Below are 13,613 nucleotides of genomic sequence, written 5' to 3' on the forward strand. Positions count from 1 at the left end.
ATGGATTATTACTTTTAATTTAAAGCAAAACATGCTATTCTGTTTTTGAGGCCAAAGTTCTGTGCTTTATGTGCACCCTAGTGGATTTGTCTACTGGATAGGATAGGATCTCTCTGGCAAGATTGAAATGTGCTAGATGTGTTTTAGATATGGTGCCCATGGTTACAAACAGTCTCCCTTCACACACTCATTCTTTCATCATGCATATCTGATAGTTATTCATGTTATTTTAATTGATGTTGCTTTTATTACCCCTTCTCTCAACTTAAAGGTTAATAGGAAGTAGGAATAGGATGAACAAACATGGCCCGCACACATCTGCATACTAAAATTCTCCATGTCACTCCCTACCATTATAATAGATGATTCTCTTAGCATCACCGTAAAACATGGTACAGAGAATAATTTTAAAGTCTGCAGGTTTTATTTGACTCAGTCAGGTCAGGTCTAGGTAACTTATGTTACTCATTCTACTCAAAACAAGTAGGCCTATGCCATGCAAAGACTGGAGAGTCTGAACATAATTTTTAAAATTGTGCCCAAAGCCAAACAAATGCAGACAGAAACATGCAAGACTAGGGAAGAGAAAATAAGTGAACCATTGGTCAAACCATGGGTTAAGGAGGAAAACACAACCCAAAATACAAATGAAAAATGCATACACAGGAATCTGCTCAAAATGTTTATTTTTTCATCAGATTGAAACCTGCGGTTTAAGATTATTTTGTAAAACAGTCATCATCCTGCATCAGCATTGGGAGTGGTTGCCATATTGGTAATGGCAGATTAATAATCATCCCAGCAGAGACTGCCACATTACAGATCAAGCATCTCATTTAACTGCTACCCAGAGTATGCTTGTCAAACAGATACTCTGCCATTTTATTGTTGGCAGCATCCATTTTGGTGAGGTTGGTGACATGGTCGCCCAGCTTCTTGATGGCCTCCACCTGCTCACCCAGGTAATGGGACTCCAGGAAGTCGCAAAGCTAATGGGTGGATAGAAAATGAATCCAGTAAGTATGGGCAAGTCCTGGCATGCTGTACTAAGAATACTGTATACAACATTCAACAATGATGACATGAAGATATCATGCAGATTATGTGCACAATAGTCAAGGAGATTGGACAGTAACTATAACTTACATGTGGATCCACTTTCTCAGAGGCGATCTTGTGCAGGTCCAGGAGGGCCTGGTTGACATTCTTCTCCAATTGCAGAGCGCAAGCCATAGCCTCTAGTCCACTGCCCCACTCATCTCGCTCTGGCTTCTGTAGTGGTCAAAGAGTAAACATGAAGGAAATTAACCCCTTGGATAAACAAACATAGTTAACAGAGAACACATTAATCAAACATCACTGCACATTTTGAGGTAAACACTGACCTTCACATCCTGGAGAAAGATGCGCCCGCCCCTTTTGTTCTGGAAGGCCATCAACTTATCCGCATGCTCGCGCTCCTCATCGCTGTTCTCTTTGAAGAAGTGAGAAAATCCAGGAAGTGCGACGTCGTCACGGGCAAAATAAAATGCCTGAACATTCAAAGGGAAAATGGCAGTTAATAATACAGGTAAAATGTTATGAGATCTAAACAATTCAACAAATAGTCAGTTATGCATTCGTTCCCAATTCTAAATTAAGCACGCACATGGTTGGTTTGTTTACGGCGCAACCATTAGACAACGCCATACCAGGACCAGTCTACTTCCAACATTGCGACATGAACAATTCAATACAAATATTTACAACAAACGGGACGTTGGATATTTTAGACTTACCATCGAGGTGTAGGTGTATGAAGCAAACAGCTCCATATTGATCATGCGGTTGATGGCTGCCTCGCAGTCACGGTGGTAGTTCTGGCGAATCTGAGAAATCTCCATTTCGGCAATTTTGACCTCGTTTTACTATCAAAATGATCAGTAGAAAAATATAATGTATTATTCAAATGTAGGCTAAAGACAGCAAGGAATGCGGCGAAATCTCGGACGAAGGAAAGAAGTTCCGTTCAAGCACTGTTGAAGCAAGAATCTTCTTTGGCGTCTTCTCCAAAACGATAAACTGGCAGTTGCGCTCCTGCTTATTTATTGTTCCAAATAAGCTGCGTCACTAGAAACGACGGCATCAGAATGAGCCAATCAAGAACAGCCTCACTCGTGAACTAAGAAATGGCAACTGTGCAAGACTGCTGACGTGACATGATGAATCTGCAGTTTAAGACCTTTAACAGATATATTTTTTTGAATTAAGAAGACAACGTTTTATTATGAGAATCCTATGAATAGGTTTAGTGGGGTAGCCTACTACATTTACCATAACTGCACGTTGTTTACTATTTCTATGTAGGCTACCCAGATAGCAAGGTGACATTGATATGATGTTGATTTTCCATCCAAATCATCATTTTGGTTGAGATTGAAATCTCAATGGTAAATAGACATTGAATCAGCATTAGGGGAGCGCGGGGCACAAAGTAAAATTTTTTGGTTATGGCTAAATAATTCTAAAATAATTTGAGTTTCACTAGTTATACTTTTTAACAAGCAACATACATATCTCTGTTACACATGCACTGGAAGTTTGTTTGTAGGAGCTACTGTTCTTTTACAATTCCACCGAGAGTGCGATAGGTTAAATGTTACAACCTGCCCCATATGCGGGGTTCAAAAGGCTGTTTTTAATTAAATTAATTCAATAAATGTATCTGAATGTGTATGATAGAATAGGATCTGACTATTTATGATACATAAGTCATGAACTAACAACAGACGTGTGTCGAAAATTGACTTTGTTTTCTATACGGAGAAATAACATAAGAAATATGCGCCAATGGAAGCAAAGAGTCTAACCAAGGTCAATCCTGCCAAGAAAAGCCCTCAAACCTGAAAACACATGAGGCAAAATGCAAAACATCACAAAAACTAACTAAACTAACACTAATACGCGCATATTTTTGTAGCTCCTGCTATGAGTTGGCTACATGTTTCAAAACGGTGTTCATTTTTAGCCTACAAGATGGTTATTAAGATGATACAAGATTGGAGTCTGTGAGCTGCACTCACAACTCAGTAATGGAAAGACAAGTACCACCTAGACATTTACGTTTAGCTAACATTTATGTAACTCCTGGTGATCATATTTTTGTGAGTTTAATAGGCTAACTTTAGCAATACTGATATAAGTTAACTTTAAGTCATATCTGACTAGACTGCTATCATTAACCGTTCATTGGGCAGCAAAATTGTTCGCACGAACAGAGCTGCCCGAATGGCTGGTGCTGCTAGCAAACACGGCATGTTCAATGAGCTCACCCTGCGAAACTGAATTATTCTAACACTATCTTCAGCCTGGCATTTTGACAGCAAACTCAACAAACATATAGAATATATATTCTATGATTATTCTAAAGTTTCAAGTATAAGTAGCCTTCAGTTTCAGTTGAACATATTTATCTAACACTGTCTATCTCTTTTTCTTCTGTTTCTGTTAGGTGCCACTTCACTCTGCTACTGGATGGTCGAGGAGGGCTGACTGCGAACTGGGTGGTCTATGAATGCTATACTGAATGGATGGCAGGGAAGCACAACACACGTGAATTTCTAAATGAAGAAGAGTTAATAAATGCACTTGATTTTCAAACTGATAGGTTGTCAATGGTTATTTATGCACGATTGTGTAGCCTAAACCAGCCATACAAGGCCTAGTCAAATTCATCCTGGCTGTATATAAAGCAGGATGTGAATTTCCCAATATTTTTCCAGATTAAAAGTGGTTTATGAGGTTTAATATCAATTGAAATACCATTGAAATCACATTGATCTTTAGTTTGGTTGTAATTTCAATGTTGTTTCAATATTAATTTAATTTGAAATACCATTGAAATTCAAAATGTTATAGGATGTTTAGAATGTTGAAGTTCGACGTTGACTCAATGATTTTAACGTTGACAAAATAATGTTGATTTAACATTGATTCAATGAGTAATTGCTATCTGGGTATGAAGATTTTTATGTAGATGTAGCCTGCCCTAGGCCCATTTGATATGATGTAGGCCTCAAACACATAATTTCAAACACATTTTTTTATTTTTTATGACAAAATATTCTGAAAAGGTAGCTGGACTGATTTACTGAATTAATTCAAATCTGATTCTCTAGTTTTCAATTCAATTTGATTGATTTGATTGAATTCCAGATTAATATAGATTCTGTTAGGGGTATTTCATTGGCAATACCAATTTTGCTTGGATATGAAATAGATTCTCAAATAACTAATGCTGGCAGGGGTGTCAAACTCATTTTCATCCCAGGCCACATCAGCATTATGGATGCCCTCAAAGGGCCAGTTATAACTGAAAGACTATGTACAGTATGTTTTATAATATGTATAATATTATTGCTCAGTTGCCTGTGCATTCCATTGTTATTGATTACCAACAAATTAACTAGCTTTGAAAGTAGAATTACCATAACCATTACGGTAAGATGATATTCAAGTACAGCTATTGTACAGTTTATTTTTTACAGTTTATGTGTGCGTGTGTGTGTGTTTGGTGACAAAACATATGGTAGGTACATCAATGTATATCCATTTACATACATGTAATATAGGGAACTGGGTTATTGGCTACCCACTCACATTTCTCTGTGTTTTTATAATATAATTTCTCAGATTAAGAAGCCCTCATCATTATTCATCCATCAAAGACAGCAATTTTCAAGTCTTTGTTGTCACTGTTGTCTTTCTGTGTGCTGCCTTCTTGGCCAGGGCCCATTTGAAAAAGAGATAACAATCTCAATGTTTCTTTTCCCTGGTTAAATAAAGGTCGAATAAAAAATAAACTACTCTGAAAAGTAAATTCTCACGGGCCACCTAAAGTGACGTTGAGTTGACACGTGCGGTACATCGTTCAAAGACGCCTCTAATGTGTAAAGTAAGAACTGACTGCGTACATTAATGTACTTTTTATCCGGGGGCAGGGCGTGAGGTGATGGTGGCTTAGGTCGTTGGGTGTCACCGGGATGCAGAGCTGGAGAGACTGGGAGGTGGGGGTAGGGCAGGCACGCAAACAAGAGCCATGTCTGAGTCAGCTGGGGGTGGTGGACAGACCACCGCCATTGGAGCTGGAGCAGGGCAGTCAAACCTGTTGTAGAAGTGGTTCAACTGGTTCGCCCTGTCCAGGTCCCCCTCCACAGAGCTGCTGCTCTTCTTCAGGCCAGTGATAATCTTCATGCCGTCCCATGCCTCCTTCATGTTGTTTTCCGCCAACTTCTGTTCCACCTTCCTTCTGTAGTCCTCCTTAGCCTCCTTCAGCTTGACTTTGAGTTCCCCTTGCACGCGCCTCAGCTCTGCCATGTCCCCCTCTCTGAACGCCATCTTTTTCCTGTTAAGAAGGGTCTTGACACAATGTGTAATGTGTAGTAAGAACTGACTGCAAAACACGTACATTAATGTACTTTTTATCCATGCTTCCACAAGGAAAAGCATGGGACTACATTCAATAAAACATCTCAGGATTTCATAAATCAATATCAATTAAAGATATTGTAAAATACCCTATTACTACATATGATTGCATTTATCCGTAAGGTGATCACTCTCAAACTTACTGACATGCCACAGTGAGGTTAACCTCTGTGTTCCGTTGCAAAACCCTAACCGACATGTGACATGGGGGAGATATCTGAGGTCAAAATGAATTCCTGACTTGTTTTAAAAATTTTTAAAAGAAAAAACATTGTTTTAGGTATTTAAGTTAAAGTTTCTCTCTTTTTTCACTCACTAAGATACAGATTACATGAATATACAGATACAAAAGTAAAATTCACCAAAAAATATTGCTTAGGCTTTTAATCACAGTTTAGAATTTGTTGTCAGTGGGTGACAATCTGTTTGTTCTAAGCAATGTCTTTTGATTTTGTTTTGGATGCAAACACACTGTAACCACATACATACAGATGTTTCTTTGTTCAAATCACAAATATTGGGAAAACTGTCTTAGCACATGAGTGGTAGATTAATATTAGGCTAATTAGTAAGAGCACATTAACTTGTGCCATCCACACACAAAGCCAAACACATGCAGACAGAAACATGCAAGACTAGGGAAGAGAAAATAAGTGAACCACTGGTCAAACCATGGGTTAAGGAGGAAAACACAGCCCAAAGGACAAATGTGCATACACAGGAATCTGCTCAACATTTTTATTTTTTCATCAGATTGAAACCTGCGGTTTAAAATTATTTTGTAAAACAGTCATCATCCTGCATCAGCATTGGGAGTGCTTGCCATATTGGTAATGGCAGATTAATAATCATCCCAGCAGAGACTGCCACATTACAGATCAAGCATTTCATTTAACTGCTACCCAGAGTATGCTTGTCAAACAGATACTCTGCCATTTTATTGTTGGCAGCATCCATTTTGGTGAGGTTGGTGACGTGGTCGCCCACCTTATATCTCCAGAACGGCTTGACGTACATGCTTCAAATTTGGTACGAGTGTTTTTATGGACTCAAAGATGAAGTGAGTTGATGTTGGAGGTTGAAGGTCAAATGTCAAGGTCAAAAACACCTTGAGTGTGATATCTCAAGAATGCCATGTCACACAAGATTCAAATTTGGTTACTCCAAAAGCACCTTTGCAGGTATCACAATTACCCTACCAGCCAGCTAGCAGCAAGCTCAAGAGCCCCACCAACACCCTAACCAGCAGATTGCATCCCCTCGTGTAATTCCTCGGAATTGCATTTCTAGTTATTGTTGTTAGGCAATACTATAGTGTCAAGTCCAGGGCAGCTCAGGTGTGGCGATGACATCAGGTAGGGTGTGCGGTTACGCTGTCGTTTGTGGCAGAGATGAACTGAAGCGTGTATTTCTCTTAAAAGGGCAGGGCAAGGTTCCACTGAACGTTTAAACTCCAAAATCCAAACACCATGCATTGAAAGGCTCTGTTTCGCAGAAATCATCATTCATTTATTTATGTTATTGGAATAAATAGCATATATTTTTGGTTAAACACCAAGGGACTGGCTGACATTTCAACTATTTATCTTTTAATGAAATGAAACAGGTTGAACTTGAGCAATGCTGTTCAACAGATAACAGTTCTGTGTACAATCTGGCACATTTTGCACATACACAGATACAGGCCTAGTCCACACGTACCAAACCGCCTTTTTTTCCCTGTCTTCCCTGGAACCGTAAAAAGAATATTTGCGTCCAAACGGATCCATCTCAACACGACTCAACACGTTACTTCATATCCCAGGCCTATAGGTGGCACTGTTTGTTACAGAAATTGACCAAAGCTTGCGCGCTGTGTAGGCCATACAACAGACAGAGTAGGCTACGACAAAACTGACTAGTGCAAGAAAACCAGAATTGTTTTTGTGGACTTATAGTGAACTGTCAACTGTAGTCCACTGTAAAACTAACAAACTTAATTTTTACGGTTTGTGAAGGGTGCAGTCACGTCCTTTATTTGGCTAACGCAGGTAAAAATAATCTCCTTTACTTTCTTTGATTGTAGGATAGTCCGCGATTCACATTAGTTTTGGTTATCACCGCAAGTGCAAAGGCTAGGCGTACCCAAGTTCTAGGCTATTCCGTCGCCACATTTATAATATTGCTATAATACCTTTGTTAGTAACAGTCGATACTGTTATTAGAGGGGATGCATTCCCTCTATTGAAATCTGGTGACTTCTTATTACAGTGCATGAAAATGCACTGTACTGTTCTTCCTAGGGAGCAACCACTTCTTACAGTGTATGAAAATGCACTGTACTGTTCTTCCTAGGCAACTTATTACAGTGCATGAAAATGTACTGTTCTTCCTAGGCAACTTCTTATTACAGTGCATGAAAATGCACTGTACTGTTCTTCCTAGGCAACTTCTTCTTATTATTATTCCGCTTACCACTTTTTCTAGACGCTATTTCTCTTGAACAGTTTAACTTAGAAACTTCATTCAAACTTTGTAACGTAGGTATTCAAACGGACAAAGCTGCTATGTATTTTTCATCTTTGTAACTTTTATACTTTTTAAACTATTAAAGAAAAACTTTTTAAAATTCCCCATAGACTTAACATTGCCGATTATGACATCATAATACGGCCATTAAGCAATTAGAATCCTATGGCAGGTGTTCAGGCCACCTGGATCTCAACTGCCAGTCTCAGGCTTTAAGCATACAAACTGGCCCTATTAAGACTACACATCCTGTTCAACTGCTTCCTCTGCCAAAAACTGTTTCAAAATAAAAGTCCTCACTACAATATTTCACTGTTAAACAATTTAACCCTTTAAACTACTGAACTTTTTAACTGTTCAGCCATTGTAACTGTTACTTGTCATCAACTATGACTCCTACCCACTGTAGCTAGTTAGCATGGTTAACATAGTTAGCATGTTAGCATGCTAGCATGTTAGCATGCTAATTAGCATTTTTAGCAAAACTGCTAAAAATGATTAGCTAAGTTAGCTAAGTAACATGGTTAGCATAGTTAGCATGCTAGCATGTTAGCATGCTAACATGCTAGTTAGCATTTTTAACAAAACTGCTAAAAATGATTAGCTAAGTTAGCTAAGTCACATGGTTAGCATAGTTAGCATGCTAACATGTTAGCATGCTAGTTAGCATTTTTAGCAAAACTGCTAAAAATGATTAGCTAAGTTAGCTAAGTCACATGGTTAGCATAGTTAGCATGCTAACATGTTAGCATGCTAGTTAGCATTTTTAGCAAAACTGCTAAAAATGATTAGCTAAGTTAGCTAAGTCACATGGTTAGCATAGTTAGCATACTAGTTTGCATAGTTAGCAAAACTGCTAAAAATGATTAGCTAAGTTAGCTAAGTCACATGGTTAGCATAGTTAGCATGCTAGCATGTTAACATGCTAGTTAGCATAGTTAGCAAAACTGCTAAAAATGATTAGCTAGGTTAACTAAGTAACATGGTTAGCATAGTTAACATGCTAGTTAGCATAGTTAGCATAACTGCTAAAATTATTAGCTAAGTTAGCTAAGTAACATGGTTAACATAGTTAGCATGCTAACATTGTTAGCATAGTTAGCATGTTTAGTAAAACTGCTAGAAAATGTTAGTTAAGTTAGCTAAGTAACATGGTTAGCATGCTAGCACTGCTATAAAACATTAGCTAAGTAGCATGGTTAACAGAATTAAAAATCTTAGCATAACTGCTAGCAAACATTAGAGCCATTCCAACTTTCAGTTATCGTCAAATATCTACCTATACACAGCCATTAAACTATTTGAATATCAACATTCATTCAACTTCCAGTCTGTCAACAACTTTTAAACTATTTACCTTCAACTTTTAAACGGTTTACTTTTAAACTACCATTAAACTATCTATTAAACTAGCTATCAACAACTTTTAAACTATCTACTGTCTATCTACATTCAACTTTTAAACAGTCTACTTTTAAACTATCAACTTTTATTAAGCTATGCAACCACCATGTCTATCCTAGCATCACCGTAGTAACCATCTCTATATTATCCGTTTTAACTATACATGATATTTTACATCACAACTTTAGCATTTTCATGCACTGGTAATTCCTTGGAATTGCATTTCTAGTTATTATTATTCCACTTACCACTTTTTCCGTACGCAATTTCACTTGAACAGTTTAACTTAGAAACTTCATTCAAACGTAGGTCTTCAAACAGATCGGGTTGGTATGACTTTTCAACTTTGAAACTTTTATACTTTTTAAACTATTAAAGAAAAACTTTTTAAAAATCCCCATAGACTTAACATTGCCAATTATGACATCATAATACGGCCATTAAGCAATTAGAATCCTATGGCAGGTGTTCAGGCCACCTGCAGCCTCAGGCTTTAAGCATACAATCTGGGTCAATTAAGACTACACATCCTATTCAACTGTTTCCTCTGCCCAAAACTGTTTCAAAGTAAAATTCCTCACTACAATAATCCACTGTTAAACAATTTAACCCATTAAACTACTGAACTTTTTACATTCCACATTTAAACAGTCTACTTTTAAACTATCATTAAACTATCTATCTATTAAACTAGCTGTCTATCAACAACTTTTAACTTGTCATCAACTATGTCAACACTTGTCATCAACTATGAATCCTACCCATTGCAGCTAGTTAGCATTGTTAGCATAGTTAGCATTTTAACATTTTTAGCAAAACTGCTAGAAAACATTAGCTAAGTTACTTAAGTAGCATGGTTAGCATGTTAGCATTGCTAACATAGTTAGCATGTTTAGCAAAACTGCTAGAAAACATTAGCTAAGTAGCATGGTTAGCTTGTTAGCATTGCTAACATAGTTAGCATGTTTAGCAAAACTGCTAGAAAACATTAGCTAAGTTAGCTAAGTAACATGGTTAGCTTGTTAGCATTGCTAACATAATTAGCATTTTTTTAAAAAACTGCTAGAAAACATTAGCTAAGTAGCATGGTTAGCATAGTTAAACATGTTAGCATAACTGCTAGCAAACATTAGAGCCATTCCAACTTCCAGTTATCGTCAAATATCTACCTATACACAGCCATTAAACTATTTGAATATCAACATTCATTAAACTTCCAGTCTGTCAACAACTTTTAAACTATTTACCTTCAACTTTTAAACGGTCTACTTTTAAACTATCATTAAACTATCTATCTATTAAACTAGCTGTCTATCAACAACTTTTAAACTATCTACATTCAGCTTTTAAACAGTCTACTTTTAAACTATCAACTTTTATTAAGCTATGCAACCACCATGTCTGTTCTAGGATCACCGCAGTAACCAGCTCTGTATTATCTATTTTAACTATACATGATATTCTTTTGCATTTTCATGCACTGGTAATTCCTTGGGAATTGCGTTTCTAGTTTATTATTCAAATGTAGGCTAAATACAGCAAGGAATGCGGCGAAATCTCGGAAAAGTTCCGTTCAAGCACTCTTGCAGGGGCGTAGATTTGCGTGGGGACCGAAGGACGTGTCCACACCAATGTCAAATTACGACTGAAATGTCCTCACCAATATTTAGGTTGAAATGTGGAAAAAAGTGCTCACATGCGCTACACAAAGAGTTAAATCATTTCTCACTTCAGTGCTGCAGATCATCTCGTACAGATCTTGTAATGTGCAGCCTATAAGGATAAATCGCTTTGATTTGAAGTTACCTATAATAACTACCAGTGAGCCGCAGTCTCCTGCGCAGCATGGCGCACTACAATGCATATGAAGTGCGTCCAAATTCACCCATTCTTCTCTGTTGAACTCCTCGAGAAGTAGGCTACTCATCATGTGTCACATGAAAGAGCCTTTTCCCAGCTTTTAAACGGTGCTAGCTAGCCACTATTTGCTGTGATAAACAGTTCGCGAGAAAAAAAGAGATTTAATAATTATTCTCTGCGCCATCCCCACATCCAATCGTCTCGGTGGAATATCGTAGGCCTACACACTCTTCACGCAACACATGACAAACCATACCGAACACAAAGGTGTAATGCATTCCCATGTATAGTTAGCTGTTCCAGAGTAATCCGGTTTTGAAATAAATTGTAGCAAAATTCAACATGGTCTTTCGGCTATAAGCATTTCTTAAAACTGAGCTGTGCTTACATCGCCTAGATATCTGTAATTATTAGAATCAGAGAATATACTGGCAGCTTACGGTTAAGAGTTTGTCAATGTTTTCTTTTCACAAAATGCTAAGCATGCATGTATTTAAGTTTCTTAAAACTGAGCTGTGCTTAAATGGGTCAATGCATGATTTCATAACAGACCAAATAGAAAATAAATGTTAAATATAGCCTACATATCTGTACATGTGTACTAAGAACTGACTGCAAAACACGTACATTAATGTACTTTTTATCCGGTGGCAGGGCGTGAGGTGATGGTGGCTTAGGTCGTTGGATGTCACCGGGATGCAGAGCTGGAGAGACTGGGAGGTGGGGGTAGGGCAGGCACGCAAACAAGAGCCATGTCTGAGTCAGCTGGGGGTGGTGGACAGACCACCGCCATTGGAGCTGGAGCAGGGCAGTCAAACCTGTTGTAGAAGTGGTTCAACTGGTTCGCCCTGTCCAGGTCCCCCTCCACAGAGCTGCTGCTCTTCTTCAGGCCAGTGATAATCTTCATGCCGTCCCATGCCTCCTTCATGTTGTTTTCCGCCAACTTCTGTTCCACCTTCCTTCTGTAGTCCTCCTTAGCCTCCTTCAGCTTGACTTTGAGTTCCCCTTGCACGCGCCTCAGCTCTGCCATGTCCCCCTCTCTGAACGCCATCTTTTTCCTGTTAAGAAGGGTCTTGACACAATGTGTACATGTAATGTGTAGTAAGAACTGACTGCAAAACACGTACATTAATGTACTTTTTATCCATGCTTCCACAAGGAAAAGCATGGGACTACATTCAATAAAACATCTCAGGATTTCATAAATCAATATCAATTAAAGATATTATAAAATACCCCATTACTACATATAATTGCATTTATCCGTATGGTGATCACTCTCAAACTTACTTACATGCCACAGTGAGGTTAACCTCTGTGTTCTGTTGCAAGACCCTAACCAACATAAAGCCTATGGCAGGGTATTCAGGCCCTCACGGACTACAAGCCATCCCTCTGCTCAACAAACTGAACCGCTTCTTCGCTCGCTTTGAAGCACAAAACAGCACCTGCCCACAGAAGACCCATCCCCCTCTACACGAGCAGCCCCTGTGCCTCTCTGCCGACAGCGTGAAGAGGACACTTGCTGCTATCAACACCCGTAAGGCAACAGGTCCAGACAACATCCCAGGTCGTGCGCTGAAAGACTGCGCAGGGGAGCTTAAGGATGTCTTCACAGACATCTTTAACACTTCCCTGAAGCAAGCCATCGTCCCATCATGTTTCAAAGCTGCCACCATCATACCTGTGCCGAAGAAAACTGCTCCATCCTGCTTCAATGACTACCGCCCTGTGGCACTGACACCCATCATCATGAAGTGCTTTGAGCGGCTTGTCATGTCACATATCAAATCCATTATCCCCCCCACCCTGGACCCCTTCCAGTTTGCATACCAAGCCAAACGGTCTACAGAGGATGCAATCTGCTCAGCCCTCCACCCAGCCCTCACCCACCTGGAAAAAAGAGACTCATATGTGAGATTGCTGTTTATAGACTTCAGTTCTGCATTCAACACCATAATACCACAACAACTCATCTGCAAACTTGACAAACTGGGACTCAGTACCTACCTCTGCAACTGGCTACTGGACTTCCTCTGTCAGAGGCCTCAAGTAGTACGTGTTGGCAACAATACCTCAAGCAGCATCACACTGAGCACAGGGGCCCCCCAAGGCTGCGTGCTCAGTCCTCTGCTCTTCACCCTGCTGACGCATGACTGCACTGCAACCTACAGCAACAATCACATAGTGAAATTTGCTGACGACACAACTCTGGTGGGTCTCATCACCAAGGGCGACGAGACTCAATACAGATTGGAGGTCGACCATCTGACCACGTGGTGCAGGGACAACAACCTCCTGCTGAACGTCAGCAAGACCAAAGAGATTGTTGTTGACTTCCGGAGAGGTCACACCCAACACCTGCCACTGACCAT

At 39.2% G+C, this 13,613-nt stretch overlaps 1 protein-coding gene across 1 annotated transcript; it reads right to left on the minus strand.

The window, feature by feature from the left end:
- Positions 1 to 669: 669 nt before the first annotated feature.
- LOC143101923 (ferritin, middle subunit) lies at positions 670 to 2,058 on the minus strand. Its single transcript, XM_076265221.1, has 4 exons — positions 1,779 to 2,058; positions 1,386 to 1,532; positions 1,147 to 1,272; positions 670 to 989 (listed from the first exon to the last, which is right to left on the minus strand). Exons 1-4 carry the CDS (start codon positions 1,881 to 1,883, stop codon positions 837 to 839), a joined length of 531 nt encoding a protein of 176 aa, XP_076121336.1. The 5' UTR covers positions 1,884 to 2,058; the 3' UTR covers positions 670 to 836.
- Between the last annotated feature and the right edge of the window lie 11,555 nt (positions 2,059 to 13,613).

The sequence above is a fragment of the Alosa pseudoharengus genome, unplaced genomic scaffold (assembly GCF_046254945.1).
Source record: "Alosa pseudoharengus isolate Yale_2024_CS ecotype anadromous, Long Island Sound unplaced genomic scaffold, YU_APseudo_1.1 YU_APseudo_1.1_scf_4, whole genome shotgun sequence".
NCBI lineage: Eukaryota > Metazoa > Chordata > Actinopteri > Clupeiformes > Clupeidae > Alosa > Alosa pseudoharengus.

Excerpts from the sequence above, each read along its gene's own strand:
- LOC143101923 (XM_076265221.1), bottom strand. The coding sequence starts at position 1,883 with ATGGAGATTTCTCAGATTCGCCAGAACTACCACCGTGACTGCGAGGCA. Across the intron at positions 1,533-1,778 it reads CATACACCTACACCTCGATG|GCATTTTATTTTGCCCGTGA; the intron begins GTAAGTCTAAAA and ends TTGAATGTTCAG. Across the intron at positions 990-1,146 it reads CTGAGAAAGTGGATCCACAT|CTTTGCGACTTCCTGGAGTC; the intron begins GTAAGTTATAGT and ends TCCACCCATTAG.